Genomic DNA, 16,436 nt, shown 5'->3' on the forward strand with positions numbered 1-16,436 from the left:
TCCCTTGGCTTCGAAAGGGGAGTAAAACACCAAGACACTTAGTTAGAAATCTTCCATATCACTCCTTCTTCTTCTCCCTGTTCGAAGTGTTGTTTACTCCTTGTAAACTGCGATCGCGACGCGTGCGATTTCGCCAATCCTTTCTTTTTCATTAAATTTCCAAAACTAGCTCCAAAAAATCACTTGCTTTTTTTTTTACATGACATCATGTTCTAGAAATCTTCCATATCTTTTTAGGATATTTACAATAAATAATATCCACAATATCAAAAATATACTAGTTTTGCCTAAAAATCTAATATTTTTGGACCATCCATACTATACACATTAACACTAGTGACTAATATGGCTCATAACTCTCGTTCACGTGGTAACCTCTGTGATGGGTGGCTACAATCCTTTTCAATTTGAAAAAAATATTAGGTTACGACTCTCAGTTTTTTTATTTTTAATTAAATAAAAATTGGTAGTTATTAATGTTAGTTAGTTTTTACTGTAGTCAGTCTTTAGTTAGTAACCTTACTACCATATTAATTGACTAACTAACTTTCAAACTAACCAACTGACTTTTAATTGCACGGAAGTATTACTCTCTCTCTCTCTCTCTCTCTCTCTCTCTCTCTCTCTCTCTCTCTCTCTCTCTCTCTCTCTCTCTCTCTCTCTCTCTCTCTCTCTCTCTCTCTCTCTCTCTCTCTCTCTCTCTCTCTCTCTCTCTCATCACTGCTTAGTCTTCAACACTACAACTATGAAAATAGGCCTTGAGTTCTCAACATGCATGAGCTCATTGAGCACTAATGTAAAAAACTTGGAAAATACCCTTACTCTTGGAAGATACCCTTGCTCTCTCACCATTATCATAGAACTGGAATACTAGTCATGTTAGCATGGTTCATCTCTCGAGCAACACAATTGAGGTATTTGGTATCTAATTTGAAATGGTAAAAGGGATAGCAACCAGGTTGCTTTATCAACACGTGCAACATGGGATTGTTTGCATTAATCCTCACTAGTCATCTTCGTGGCCAATTTTGTAAGTATCAGGAGCAACCTCTCCATATGGGTATCTAACAAGAACATATGGGATCAAAAACCATGAAAGCTTTATGCTAAAGATGAACCAAAACAAATGCCCTATTCTTCGTGTTCTAGGTTCCCTTTTCTATGGTTGAAATATATTCGTGTAATTCATTGGCCCCCAAATGTGGTCACACTTGTATATAACCCTTGTATCTTTCTATTTTGTTTATTAAAATATCTATGGAGTACTTCCATTCACCTAGATCTTGTGAGAATGCATCTGGCACTTGTTGATGTTTGATATTGTGAATATTTTGTAGTAACACACTCTGGTGGGTATGATCCAAATTGTAGCCATATCCTTGAAACTCTCCTATGGTATAATTTCCATCTCGTGAACTGCTTCTTGATTTAGCATGTGCTCTACTTCTCAACCTTCATCTTGGTAAATTTCATTGTACGCTTCATACAAAATAAGCTCATGTAGTTGGACTCTATATATATTGGTCTAGGCACTGTGGTTTGAAAGGCCCTTAGTAGTGGTTTCCTTGGGTAGGGATGCTTTGCAAACTATGTATAAGTATAAGAGCATTATATGATGTGGAGTATTGATGAGCAGTTCACTAACTATAACTTGATTCTTCAAGATGATTTGTAGGTATATTGACTCAAGGTCTCCTCACATAAGGCATTATGTATAGGGCTATGGATCTAAATTATTTGCACAAGATTATACTCATATGCTATATTTGATAGGCATATGAGTGACAAGCACCTTTCTTTAATCCAATACGTGGATTCCTTGTGACTCCAATCTATCATGCCTGCTAAAAATACTTTTCATGAAGGATTATCCTTCTCTCAGTAGTGTCCTCATGACATGGTTCCTTCGTCATGTTTCTACACTATGCTAAGCCCTTGAAATGAGTTGTAAGATTGTCATGACTACTCTATAATAGCACCTTGAGTTGGGATGCATACTTGCATCATTAGGGATTGATCTACTATTCCTTTAAATTCGAAGTTCATAATATGTATTCATCATGGAAAAAGATGGCCACCTAGCTATCAACCCTTTTAGTTGCACCATGATATTGACCTACCTTGACTTAGCTACTATACCTATACAAGCCATTGCTAAAAATCTGTAGTCTCATATTTATCGTCAAAAAAACAAGCTAACTCCTCATGCAACATAACTACATGAAATAATGGAACTATTATCATGCTCAAGTAGACAATAACATTGGTTTTACCATTCAACTAGGCTTCTACCATTTGTAATAATTGGCTTGACTTGTCTGCTAGATATACTCCTCATGAAGAGATAGCAATTATCTTTCAAAACATATCTTAAATATATGCTTCAATTTACATGATTTTGAGTCAAACCTACAATGAATTGTCTTCTTAGTCATTGTTGGTTGCTATAATACTTATAGTACCTATCCTCCAAATATAGAATCATTATAGCATATTGCATGAATATCTAACCATTGATAATGGATCCTATCCTTACCTTAATCCTACTCTTTTATGAATCATCACAAGATGGTTGGATAATGCTTAAAATTGTGATGTCTTAACATGTGAAAAACTAGTCCACATCCACGAAATGCTCAGCCTCAATGATGTGATCAATATGTTTATAAGAACATTTGTAAACATAATATCATTTTTATTATACTAGCCATGTTTTTGTACTAATGAAATGCAAGGATTGCCTCACATGGTGTGTACCATGGGATCACCTCTATGTTTAGTGGTGGTCGCCTCTAATGCTAGCTTTGAGATAAAGGTCCCCTTTGAATCGAATGGTATAGGATAGTTTGGTGGGTTTTTTTTTCATGTTATGCTGTGCTTTGTGTTCATTGTGCTTAGAGAGAAGACTTTATAAACCATAATCCACTAACCGTGACCATAAAGGCAATGATGTTGTACCCTATTTTTAGCTACAAAATGCTAATGTATGTATGTGTGTGTGTATGTCCTACATATAAGCATTGACCTTGATATCATTAATCTTTTGATTTGAGGTGTGTGGTCTTTTCTAGTGGGTTGGAGTTCTTATTGTGTGTTTGGGTCTAGGACTGTACTCTATATCTCTTTTCTTTTGGGCATCACACCCTTTTGGTTCCCCACTTAAGGAGCCATCTACAAAAGTCTCCATGGAAAAGATAGCCACTAAGTTTAGAGTATTTTCTTATAGCAAGGATAAGGATATGGTGAAATTGGTCAAAGATTTTAGGTGGATTGGATTGATAGAAGTTATTGAATATCTTTTGCAAACAATAAGGTTTGTAGAGCAACTTGGGAATTGCTAGCTCTATATATGGCTCAACAAGATGCTAAACAACCACCAATGGTGGTGGACTATGGGATGCTAAGTTGGCCTTGATTCAAAGTTTTACCACGATAGAACATGCAAACATGGTGTGGAGTGATGCATCTTAGCTTATTTACTTCTATGGGATTCTTACCATTATCATTATCATTATGCTGCTAAAGATTCAAGACAAGCATTATGGAAAATGTATTGAGATATGCACATCTAAATTTCTGGCCAACTGAAAGCATTAAATTCAACATTTCATCTTAGGGAAAATGCATGCCATAGATTAGGATTTATGGAGAGAAGGTTTACAAGTTTGAAGTATTTCTATTTGACAATGATTTGAAGGTGCATCACTAAGAGCAAAGTTATAAGATGATTGGACAATCATGTCTAAGGGCTCCTTCGATGAATCGGACCAGTGTGGGATTGGGATTCATGCAAAATCCTCACTAGTTGCAGTGTGCAAGTAGTGAGCGACCATAGATGCAATTGCCCCATTCAACGAATGGAACTGGTCAACCCTTCATGGATTGCAAAAATCAACCCAATATATGACCATGCCCATTTTATTGCTAGCAAAGTGCACCTAACTTTCGCCAATTTCAATATCTTATTAAATGTTTACAATAAGAAAATCAACAAGCAGACCAAGAGTATTGACGGTCTGATGGTAGTGAATGATCCTTTAATGGAGAAAGCAAAGTTGCTGAGGATATAGAGGCTAAGTACGAAGCAACTTGGCTGAGCTTAAAAATGTGTTTTCAAAGTGATTAGCTCTTTAAAATAGCCCCCAAGGGTTCACTCATAAATATATATGGAAATCACATGGGTTGAACATAAAGGGTTTTTCAAATGTCATTTTTACAAAATTTATACACATGTTTAACATATAGAGCGGTGTCAAATAAGGGGTTTTTTGAAATTGAATAGAAAATGATTATGTTTTATTTAGGAAAAATTCACAAATGAGAGTATTTATGAATAGGCCTTGAACACACTTTATATAGAGGATACACCTAATTTCGTGCCCATTTTCAAAAAAGGCTCCTCTTAACATTATTGTTCTGGCCTTTTGCATTTATTATTGCAATCTTAGCTCTATCATGCACTCGCATGTCAAGTATGGATGACATTTGGCTCTCTACTTCTCAATACCTTTCTCTTGACTTTCCATAGAAAGCAACTTGTCCATCCATCTATTCAAGGTCATATTCATTGCTATCAGGTCATTGTTAGTCTTTGATGTAAACTGATCTTGGTTGTTGGGTCTGTCCTTCTACATTAGTGGTTGTTTGCACATTAGTATCCATCCTCGAAAACTCTTTACCAAGATGGTCAAGCAAGGCTCGATTTTGAGATGCATGAAAGAGCTAACTCTATTCCTATTAGAGCAGGGGATGGCAATTGTATTCCAAATGTTTCTGACCATGAAAGAATTATTATCAGTATTTTCCAAGGTACTATCATTTATGTGCTACTCGGTCTACCAAGAAGAGCGAACCAATACAACAAGACTTCACATATTGGAAGCCATCTAAGGAGAAGGCTTTATCAAGGAAGCTTGACTTTAAAAATATGAAAGAGGTATATTTAATGAAAAAAATGGACAAAAAAGGCATCCCAAAGGCTACTAAGTCACTCACTCAAGAAAACTCTCCCTTCTTCCTATACTTACGAAGTGATTCATTATGTTAAATGCTAATGAGAAATCTGCTAGACTTAAGGACTATTGCATAGGTATTATTGCAAAAGTCTTGAGATAAGAAAGAATGTGTAGATTACTTCAATGAAAAACTCTTGTTAAATACAATTTCTTAGATCTTGTAACAAGCTAACTTCAATTTTCACTTGTTTAACTTGCGCTAGGTTATAATGATTATCATTTTCTAGCTCACTATTGCACAAGAGCCAAGATTTGAGGTGGATTTTGCAATTTTCATTACTGCCAAGAAATAGTCTAAGCATTTTTAAAGATTTATTATGCCAAGACTCAAGTGAGCCCATCTTGCCGCAATATCTACTAAGAACTTTATCTCGATTTTTTGGCTTTCTACAAATCCTCAAATAGCGACAAGGTCATGATTATTAAAATTCATATCGTAATTAAGATTCTTGGCAATGATCCAAGATTTGATTGGATATTTCTTGTGCGATGGTACTCATGCCTTGGTTGCTAATCCTTTTAAAATCCCCATCGCAAGGCTATATGAGACAGTGAAATCATGCATAAACAAAAACAATGCTCTTTTGCTTTTTTTTAAAAGATAAGGATATTGATAATTGCAAAAAGTAAGGGCTGTTTGTAGAATTTCGTACAGGTCATGTGACTAAAACCTCATATGTTGTACACACTCACATCATACTAGTGAGAAAGTGCTTATTGAAATTGATTTGGATCTTCTTACTTTTCAGTCTCTAGAGATTAAAATCATGAATAACTTACAATTAGCAATAATTGATGTCACAGTACCATACAAAACCTTAAATGTAAGAAGAGGGACACCAAATAAATGTGCACTATACATGATATAAATGTGAAAGATGAGCATATTATACAAGTCATGAATAAGGGATTTTTCAAAACTCTTCGCTGGCAAGTGGCATATCTCATTTAATAGTAGCGAACCCATCATTCGATATTTATATTTATTTACATGTGCATTGGCAAAGAAGAGAAGCGACAGCAACACTTGGTTCATTGAGTGGGCTGGTAATGAAGTTGTCAGTATATTTGTTTGTTGGAGCTCCTGGATGGGCATGAACTCTACTAAAACCACAACAGACAACTTGAAAGTATTGATGGAGCTGCTGAGAGCCTCACAAACCAAAGGCATATGCTGAGAGACAGTTGGAAGAAGTGGATGCTCCATATCCTAATCGTTTGCTGCATTGATATGTTGATTAATAGCATGTGCAATTGCACTATGCTGGGAAGAATAACAGAGCTTATTGACGGTAAGCATGGCAACTTACAATCAGCTGGCACAATGGAGCTGAGAATAAATAACGAGCAGATGTATGCAGCTTTCCTCTGATAAGTATAGTACCTCTGCGGCTTAAAAATTTCAAGACCTCTGCATTCAGGGCCAAAATGTCTACATATTCACTATTATATATACATAGCCCAGCCAGTCAGGTGCAATCTACTTTGCCTTTTTCCCCATTTTTGGATTCTTGCACATTCGGATACTGAGAGGAGTGATTTCGACCAGTTCATCTTCTTGTATGTATTCAACACAGTCATCCAGGCTGAAATCCAGAGGAGCATCTAGAACAACTGCAGCAGAAGATAGCAGACTACAACATCAAGCATCCAGTTTTACATGATTGCCAATGAAAATGTTTGAAGAACAGTCCCAAATACCTGTTTGCTCTTTGTTCGATCGCACATTTGTGGCTGCTTTTCTTTTGCAAGCATTCAGAGCTAGGTCTCCGGGCCTTTGATGAATACCCACAATTTGCCCTTTGTAAACCTCCACACCAGGACCAACAAACATCTGACCTCTTTCTTGACAGCTAAAAAGTGCATATGAAGTAGTAGGACCTGTCTCAAATGCCACCTGCAAATTACCAAATTACTGTAGTCAAACATTGGCATTCACAAAATATTCACATATTTCAATCATTTTATCAATCACCAAGCAAATTGGACATCTTTGTACCAGAGAGCCTTGATCTCTGGTGCTAATATCTCCAGCCCATTCCCCATAACCATGGAAAACTGTATTTAGTACTGCAGTCCCTCGTGAGGCAGTAAGCATGGCGTTTCGAAGCCCTAACAGACCACGTGTAGGCATCCTATATTTCACAGTGGTGGTATTTTCTGACCTGAAAGACATTGGCAAAACCTTTTAGACCTTCCCTGAGAACTAAAACCAAATAATATACACGTTATAAATTAAAGCACTGACACTAAAGGTGCTGGTATTATCCTGTTGGCAAACTTAAGAACTTCCATACCCTGCAGTCTGCATATCGAGCATTTGTCCCCGGCGCTTACCAAGAAGATCCACTACAGCACCCACATATTCTTCGGGTACCTCCACAATTGCATCCTAGAAGTAGAAAAATTATAACTCAATGTCACAAGACTGGAATGGCATTTAAGTAACATATGAGCATTTGCAAAAATTTTGTTGCCAAACTCAACTAATGGATGATCAGTACTTACGAGATGAGAAGAGTAGCACTACTGACTGATTAAATTTACAACTCAAGGCAGTCTTTCAAAAGTGCCTAGATTTACTCAAATCACAACACATTCAAGAATAGATTACCAAAGAACATCAAGCCAAAATATTGGCTGGCTGCCACAAATTCAAGGAGAGAAAATATATTAATTCTCATACAAGAGCACCATGTCATGATGCCTCATTAGGGCCCTTGACCAAGTTGCTAAAGAACTGAAAGCTCGAGCTATTAAAAAAGTGACACGAAATTAACACTAGCAGCATTAACTCAGCCATTTGCAACCTTTTTTATCAAGGATTCTCTTGGTGCGCACTTCTTGTGGGCTTAGACTACTTAACTGAAAACTAATACTAGCAGGATATAACATGTAACTCAGCCATTTGCAAACTTTTTTATTGAGGATTGTGGCACTTTGAAATAGGTGGGACTATTCAAGGAGAAAGGACTTGGGAAAATAATATCTTATAGACACATGATCCGAAATTCTCATTGTGCCCAAAGTTTCCACAATTTGCATCTGATTGCAGTAATTGAGGAAATGATAAAATGCCCTGTCTGATATTCTAATGAGACTACACACAAAATATGAATGAAAAGGCACACTTTGGAGTACCTCGAAGGGTTCAAGTTTTTTCCCGTTCTCTTCTTTGTTGATCACTTTAGGAGGTCCCACCATAAATTCATATCCTTCTCTGCGCCTGCATGAAAACATCTGTCAAGGACATCCAAGGAGATTGCTTATGATATGTCAATCCGAATGAACTGAGAGATACCAGTACCACTCACATGTTCTCAATTAGAATGGTTAAATGGAGGGTCCCTCTCCCACTAACAATAAATGTATCTGCAGTTTCACCATCTTCAACTTTCATAGCTAAATTCCTCTCCAATTCTCTATACAAGCGATCTCGTATATTTCTGCTCGTCACATATTTTCCCTGTGATAAACCACCAAACATCTTGAGCTAGTCTTATAAACAAACACAGTTGATACACCACTGTCAACTTCAGCCAAAAGGCAATTTACCTCCCGGCCTGCAAAAGGTGATGTGTTAACAGAGAAAGACATCTTTACTGTTGGTTCTTCCACCTTGATTGTTGGTAAGGCTGTGCCTTCTTCCTTGTCAGCTAATGTCTCCCCAATCTGATTTGTGAAACAGCATTTTAGGAAAATAATATGTATCAGGTATAAAATCTATTGGTCTGACAAGCCAAGCGACAAAGGGGTAAGCCTTACCAGCACATCACTCATGCCGGAAAGAACACAAATGTCACCCGCTTCCACTACATCTTCTGGCACCCTTGCAAAGTTATCAAACACAAAAAGCTCACTCACTTTCCCTGGTCTGCATGCTCCATCCGGTGTACAGACCTGTGGACATATAAAAGAGTACATCTGTGTCAAAAACAGCACAAATAACAGCTGCAGAAAAGAGATGAGAGCATATAGACAAAGGGGGCCAGACCCTAAGTATGAACAAAGCTTCAAACTGTGCAAGGAATAGATCTATGATCTGTTACAGTGAGCACCTATTAATTATGATGCTTTGCAAACCACTTTACAAAGGGATAAAGTTTGAGTGCTGAAACTTTGACTCGGCCATAGAATTTCACAGCTGTGATGAACTCTACTGAAGGATCAACAAGGAGGTACACAGATTATCCTTGCTCTCTTTTTTTTTTTTTTTTAATTAAATATAACCTGGATGGATAGACAAGTGATAGTAGTACAGCAGAAGAACTTGCTGTTTGGTTATTTCCTGCTGCTCTCTTTCTTAATTAGAGCATTTACCAACCCTAATTTTGTGACAGCACTTTTTGACAACTTTAAACCCATGCACAATGCTTTTGCAAATGAGAGGATAACGTTGTTAATAGATATATATACCTAGTTTGTGTACAAACCATCATCAATTAACAGTGAGATAATAACTAACCTTCACTTCTTGACCTCTTTTAACCTTCCCGGCATGTACTCTACCAATAGCCATACGCCCCTTGTGCTCATCATAATCTAAATTTGTTACCTGAAACCAGGATATGCCTCACTTAAATTTTATAACTAGAACGGTTACAAATATGCTGCAGACGAGCATAACTGTAGCCACAGGCACATTCTTTTTTCACTCCCTGTGCATTGAAGTAACTAGCTCCTCTAATCCAACTTCTGATCTAATGTTTGAAACCAAAAAAGAGATACCAGCATCTGAAAGGGGCCATCCATGTTGACTTTAGGCTCAGGAATACAGCGTAAAATGGTCTCAAACAGAGGGCCCAAATCATCAGCAAGAGTGTCAGCCTCTAGGCCTGCTTTGCCCTTAATTCCACTTGCATAGACAACCTGGAAATCACACTGCATGTCCACCACATAGACAATGGTCAGTTTCTGATTTACATAGAACCATCCACTTGAAACTAAAAAAGCCGCATACTAGTTCAAACAAAACAGAGCGTCACCTGCTCATCAGTGGCATCAAGCTCTACAAAAAGCTCAAAAGTTGTATTCACGACATAGTCAGGGCGAGCTGACGGTCTGTCAACCTTATTCACAACAACAACAACTGAGTGACCTAGTTCAAGGGCTTTCTTCAGCACAAACCGTGTTTGTGGCATTGGACCTTCTACTGAATCAACCTGTTCAGGAGAACAACACACAGTCATTTTTAACACTAAAATGAAACAGTTTTCCATACTACCATCTCCAGTTTTCAAGTCACATGTGAAAGCATTTCAAATGGAAAGTGGAAAAGGCAAGGTAATTTGAGATGATGTTACTGAACAATCCAATCATATAACAACTAGATGCATTATACAAAAGGGATCTGCCACTTTGATCACTTGTTTGTGTACATATTAACAAATGCAGAATTATGTACCAGAAGGAGAACCCCATCAACCATATTCAGGACTCGTTCAACTTCTCCACCAAAATCAGAATGGCCAGGAGTGTCAATGATGTTAATTTTGGTTCCTTTGTAACGGATTGCTGTATTTTTGCTCAAAATAGTAATTCCACGCTCCCTCTCCAAAGCATTCGAGTCCATTATTCTTTCTTGCACCGTTTGATTGTCACGGAAGACCTGTTTATTATCATCAAATTCACCACGCTGCTTTAAAAAAGAAAAGCACATGCAAGTGTTGAGAGAAAATACATACCTTTGCCTGCCGTAGCATGGCATCCACAAGAGTTGTCTTTCCGTGATCAACATGGGCAATAATGGCGATATTTCTGACATCTGATCTGAACTTTGTTTTGGAGCTCTCTTTAGCTGCAAACATGAACAATTGAATTATTACAAATGTATTTCTGAAAAGATGCAGCAAGAAGAAACTAAATCCATACATGTATAAGGGATCAATAAACAGTCCCAATTGCCTGAGTGATATAAATTGTTGAAGTGGGTGGATGAAGTATGAGACTGGACAAGGACCTTTAGGATTTCTTTTTGAGGCAAGAGTTCTTCTAAAGTGGGTTAAACTACAATAGAAACTAACTAAACAGCAGGCTGCAAGCAGGCCAAATACTGAGATGACCAAAACAAAACTGAAGCCTCTTGAAGCCATTGACAATTGAAGCTTGTATAAGATTCAAAGCAAATCTTCCATGATTCTAGTGCCACTTATAATTCTATGCTGCTCACCCATGAGTCTAGAGCCACTTATGTAATTCTATGCTGAAATGATTTTTTCAAAATATTCCTTATTTCGGCTGTAGAATCTGTATTCTAGGGTTCCTCCTGCTGCTGGAGCAACTTTGTCAATGACAAAAGAGAGTAAGGAAATATCGCATTTTGAACACAGATCACTGCTGCAAAGGTATCTCTTTGGTACAATTAATCAAACATTGTGATTGTGATCATAAGTCTGCATTCATGCTCTATGAGGTCTATAAGGATCTTATCTCAAGCTAGAGTTGAGATCAAAATTGTCCAACCAAGGGGGTAGCCCACTCAACGAGTAGCAAACATGTACAAAGCACATCAGCTGCTCCAACCACCATACCCACATGCCATGCAACCCCATCACAATCCTGCACAATTGCACTCAGAATCAACCATCTAAAACTCTAAAACCTTGGCCTCTTTGTAAGTGTGCACCATATCAAGCTCTTCAAATCAGGCACAACTCTTTCCCACACATCCCCAATTTAAAGCATTCCCCAATGATGAGGAATATCACATGCAGTGCATCTTCAAGGACCTAAAATATTGAATGCATTTGTTGCAGTATGTTGCAGAATGACAGCTGAAGCTCTATTTGAGCACATACAGTTCCCCAAAGAGTTGTGTTTAAATCTACCTTGGCATGATCTGTGAGCCAATGGGCCTACATAAATTTTGGATTGAGATTCTTCACCTGCATGGGTATTGGTTGGCTCTAGACACCAGAAGAGAATTAAGCAGTGACCCAGGATAGGCATGATAATTGAAAAGCAGTCAACAGTGCACTGCATTGAATTGTAATGAAGCCCGCTGGGTGAGTTTGTCAGGACTCACCATTGTAATGAAGATGCCTCAAATACAAAAGGTAGAACAGTGGTGTTAAACAGAAAATGTGTGCGAATCATGGTTATGTGTCTGTGGGCACCTGCACAGTTACATGTGTGTCTTGGTGATATAGACACTTTTATGGCTGTGTTAAAACCACTGCTTTCAAATTTTTGGAATAGACTTTCTCTTGAAGTTTTTTCTCTTTGTACATGCTATCCGCCTTCACTGTATGTTGACAATTAATGAACCAAAAATTGAGAACACAGAAGACAGCAAGAGAATAAGAAAGACAAAAGTGCACATGAAGAGAATGGGTACAATCCTCCCCATTCTCTTGTCATGCACTCTTGTCTATATTACTCTCTTGCTGTATTGTGTTCTTCCAAATTTTGGCCAACTAATTATTGAAGGTGGATAGCAATATATTATTGAGTAACGCAGTCCATTAGTCAAATTCTTGCCAGAAGGGTACAAAATGACAACTATGTGGTTGGAAGTGTAGACTTGGTTTTGTCTAGTGGCTATTGGCAATGCTGTCGTACTCAAATGACTGGAGAAAGAAACCAAGTCCGTTCTGCGTCTCAGAGATGCCTATGGAATCTGTTGGCAACCCTTCAAATCCTGCCTCTCCTAATAAAGTATTTGAAACTGTCCTTTATTCTTAAATAGCTTCCTGTATTTAATGTGTTGGGGCAGACGCAAGCACTATATAACATTCGGTTGTTCGGTATGTGTGCACACCTGCACAGTGCGTTGTGCTGCCCCTTTGGATTGGAGAGAGGCATTGGATAAAACCGCTGTTTTACGAGACACATGAGCAGCCTAAACAGGTTGGCTAGGATACAAATTAATCAGAATAGCCTAAACAGGTTGCTAGGACCCAATTAATCAGAATTGAGCTTCATGATGGAGCAATCCACACAAAACAGAACGGCAGGCAACTGACCAGGAACCGATTGCTCTGTTGTGACCACACTGCAGCGAGCTTCTTCTCGCCCTTCGCGCGAGTGAAGGGCAGAAGGCGGGAGCTTGAACGAGAGAGGCTGTCCGAAAAGCTCAGTGTTGCGGAGGCAAAATTTGAGACAAGGCCGAGAAACCTTCTTGTCACAACCGAAAGACGAGTCGTGCAAGGACGTGTGCCGGGCCGTACCGTGGAGAGAGTGGCTGATAGCTGCCATGGCTACCAGAGGGACTCTCTCTCTCTCTCTCAGGGTCTGTGACGGAAGTAGGATGAGCCTTACTGTATTGTAATGAACAAGGCCAGGAGAAGAGACTGGGAGATGCGGGCGATGAGGCTTATATAGTTTTCTTATGTGTTTTCTTGTTTATTCATTTTGGCTTGTTAATTAGTATGCTAACCTTGGATTAAAAGCCGTGCACTTTTTTTCCCATTTGCATATGTGGCGCTCCACGCCCCAAGCTTTTCCTCCACCCACACAATCCCCTTTTTTTTTTGTCTTGGCGGGGGACCCGCATTACCTTGGCTACCATTCGACCCCCATTACCTTCCAACACTGTTGGCCTTCCCCTAGCCCAGGGCCTTGCACACACAAGTCTACTCTTGGAGGTAAAATGATTTGTGCCATCCGCGGAACCAAGGGCTTGAACTCACTCGCTCGCACTACTTAACCCATGCTCCAACCACTAGGCTACAACACCATTGGCAAAGCATGTTAATGCTTGATTATATATTTAAACATTAATAGTCAGCTGGCATTTGAATCACGGGTTTCTTTCCTTTCAAAAGATCTCCTTCCTTTATAAATCTCTTTCCATCAATCAATGCCTATTTTAGGATTCCTTTTTTATCAATTAAAAAGTATATTCCTAATATTTGACAACTAGTGTATTTTAGGAATATGAAAAATTAAAATCCGATTTGGATAGCTATTCCATTTCTAGATAGAAAATTCTCTTCCTAATTTTCTTTATATCTTCTTTTCAAGGTATAGTAATATTTTTATATTGTTTTCTTTTTAAAAATTATGCACACATTTTTTTCTAATGCTCTCGGATGATAGCTCCACCTACAGTCTACGATTTCAAGTCATGTGACATTTGTAAAGTCCATGTGCACCATTCACTAAGCCATCAAGCACATCTAGGTTGCTTAGGCATAATTCTACGAGCATTCCTTTAAGTATGACTATGCACAAAAAGCCTACGATCAATTTTGTGTCATCGGAGATCTTTATTGTCTTCTCACTATGCATTGTCCTATCATCTTTGCATCCAAAAATTTGTGGCTTGCCTTCTAGGAGTTCAAACATGGCCTTGTAGTGCTTGTATTTTAGGTGAGTAGGAACAACTATGAGTGAACGCAAAATACTTCTAGACAAGTGACTAGTATGCAAGTCCTCTTCCTTATCCTACATGTAGGGAAAGATAATAAGAGAGAAGCAATAGCAAGTGGCAAGTATTGAGGACCAATGCGACACACAATATGGAGGTAAAGTCATAGACCTCCCCATGTCAAAGAAAAGAAGTGCACCCTACAAACTGTGGCCTAGCCCATGGTCGTAGATGTGCAAAAGATTAACCATGCTAAGAGGCAAGCTTTGGATATGTCTAACTAGGGAGTGCATAAGGCAAACATTGCTTTAGCTTTGGAGTCATTCTAGTCAAGATATTATGACATGGCAACATCAAGCATTGTGTGTTATTTTATAACGAAACTACCATGGGATGGAAAATCCAACATGTGGTTTCTGAACATCTATCAGGCACATTGTTCAAAGGTGTCTATTAGTCGTTGGCCTAATGCACTATGTTTGCCCTTAGCATGGTTTAAAACCTTAGTCATAATAGTTCTATGTGTAAAGCAGTCTTAAAATGCCTCGTGAAGTTGTATGCCTCATGAAGTGCAGTTTGTAGGTAGTTGAAAAGCATGACCTAAAGAGGTATTGTATGTCTTTTTCACGTATGGATCATCATTCTTATTCAGAACCAACTGCATGTTGGATTTTCTTGCTTAGCAATACAATATGATAGTGGTGGGCGCCATGATTCATATCTTTGTTTCTGTCTTATTTCCAACATATACTCTAATTTTCCATTATGAGTGTTGTAGAGTGTAGTTCTATGTCTCTATGTCATTATTTCTAAGTTTCCTACTAGTTGCTTGATGTGGCATTAGGTATTTTCTGCACTACTTGATGTAGTTAACTTTATTTCTATATGAGGCAGTTCAGTCTTATTATGCATTCGGCATAATTTTGGGGCTGAAACACTTTGGCGATCATGTTGTGCTTTCATGAACCTCTGTTGTGAAAGTTTAACAGAAAAACACCTCCAATTGATGCCAAAAGTTTGAAGCTCTATCAAAAATGACCCTATTTTAGGGAAGAAAACATAAATTCCTATATTTGAAAGGTTTTCTATGTGGAGGTCACATTATTCTTTTCCTGATCCTACTATTGCTTCCCTATGTTTTTGTGTTGAAATGGGCCAACAAAAATGACAAAAGGTTGATAGTGGAAATTCATAGTTTCTATATGAAGTAATGATATATTTTCAAAAGCAAGATGATACAATCCTGCCTTGGGTGTGTTGCATTTTTTGTTCTAAAGCTTGACCAAAAACATATCTATTTGATGTTAGAAGTTTAGAATTTGTGCAAAGATTTGAAGCAATAACTGACTACTTGAGGCAACATGATGCAGTTTAAGGCTTTATTTTTGTCTTGTGGGGTACATGTCAGAGAATTACCTATATCAATCAAATGTCATTGTGACTAGGAGCAAATCCAAGGAACTAAGAGAAGTTTGGGTAAAACAACAGCAGCAAGGGATAGTGAATAATGATAGTGGAGCAGAGGGAGGACTCAACACGCTGGATGAAGAACAATTTTCAAACTACAAGGATACTTATGGAGATGCGGGTACCTCATGTACTGCAATAGTATACCAATCCCCTGCAACATCCACAGTATCTTCTACAATTCCTCCAAGTTCATCAAGAATACTAAGTTTGCCATATGATGAGGAGACAATATTGTTACCAGGAAATCAAGATACTCCTCCTAATTAGGCATTGGAAAGATTGTAGCATATAGTACTAGGGAGGACAATCTTGTTGCAAAACACAAGACTTCCAATACAAAAGCCTTTGAAGTTCAATCCTTTACCTCCACTAAAGAAGCCTAAGCAGTAGTACATGATGAATCATAATCAATCGGTCAATCCTAAGGTAAGAGCTTCAAAATTTACTAGTAGGAAGGGAGAAAACCTAGATTGCCATGTGGCTCAATTTGAGACATGGTGGATTGCAAGTGGCTTTAATACTATGTATGGGGATCAAGTTAAGAGGTAGCAATTCGCAACAACTTTCAAAGGAAAGGCCATGGATTGGTATAGTACTAACAACACTACTTTATTACATATGATGAACTTAAAGATGCTTTT

General features: G+C 38.1%; 1 protein-coding gene across 1 annotated transcript; it reads right to left on the bottom strand.

Moving 5' to 3' along the window:
• Positions 1 to 6,223: 6,223 nt before the first annotated feature.
• Positions 6,224 to 13,296, bottom strand: SVR3 (elongation factor family protein). The gene is made up of 14 exons (XM_087697404.1): positions 12,980 to 13,296; positions 10,700 to 10,812; positions 10,420 to 10,623; positions 10,001 to 10,177; positions 9,744 to 9,896; positions 9,481 to 9,570; positions 8,781 to 8,915; positions 8,571 to 8,687; positions 8,330 to 8,481; positions 8,157 to 8,241; positions 7,313 to 7,407; positions 7,015 to 7,180; positions 6,717 to 6,912; positions 6,224 to 6,629 (listed from the first exon to the last, which is right to left on the bottom strand). Exons 1-14 carry the CDS (start codon positions 13,209 to 13,211, stop codon positions 6,496 to 6,498), a joined length of 2,049 nt encoding a protein of 682 aa, XP_087553530.1. The 5' UTR covers positions 13,212 to 13,296; the 3' UTR covers positions 6,224 to 6,495.
• Between the last annotated feature and the right edge of the window lie 3,140 nt (positions 13,297 to 16,436).

Source organism: Lygodium microphyllum, chromosome 17 (genome assembly GCF_053477565.2).
Source record: "Lygodium microphyllum isolate KBCC chromosome 17, Lygodium_microphyllum_v1.1.10, whole genome shotgun sequence".
Classification (NCBI taxonomy): domain Eukaryota; kingdom Viridiplantae; phylum Streptophyta; class Polypodiopsida; order Schizaeales; family Lygodiaceae; genus Lygodium; species Lygodium microphyllum.

Coding starts and splice junctions, on each gene's coding strand:
- SVR3 (XM_087697404.1), bottom strand. CDS start 13,211: ATGGCAGCTATCAGCCACTCTCTCCACGGTACGGCCCGGCACACGTCC. Junction 8,916..9,480: donor AAAGAGGTCAAGAAGTGAAG/GTTAGTTATTAT, acceptor ATATGTCCACAG/GTCTGTACACCGGATGGAGC. Junction 7,181..7,312: donor CTCGATATGCAGACTGCAGG/GTATGGAAGTTC, acceptor AATGTCTTTCAG/GTCAGAAAATACCACCACTG.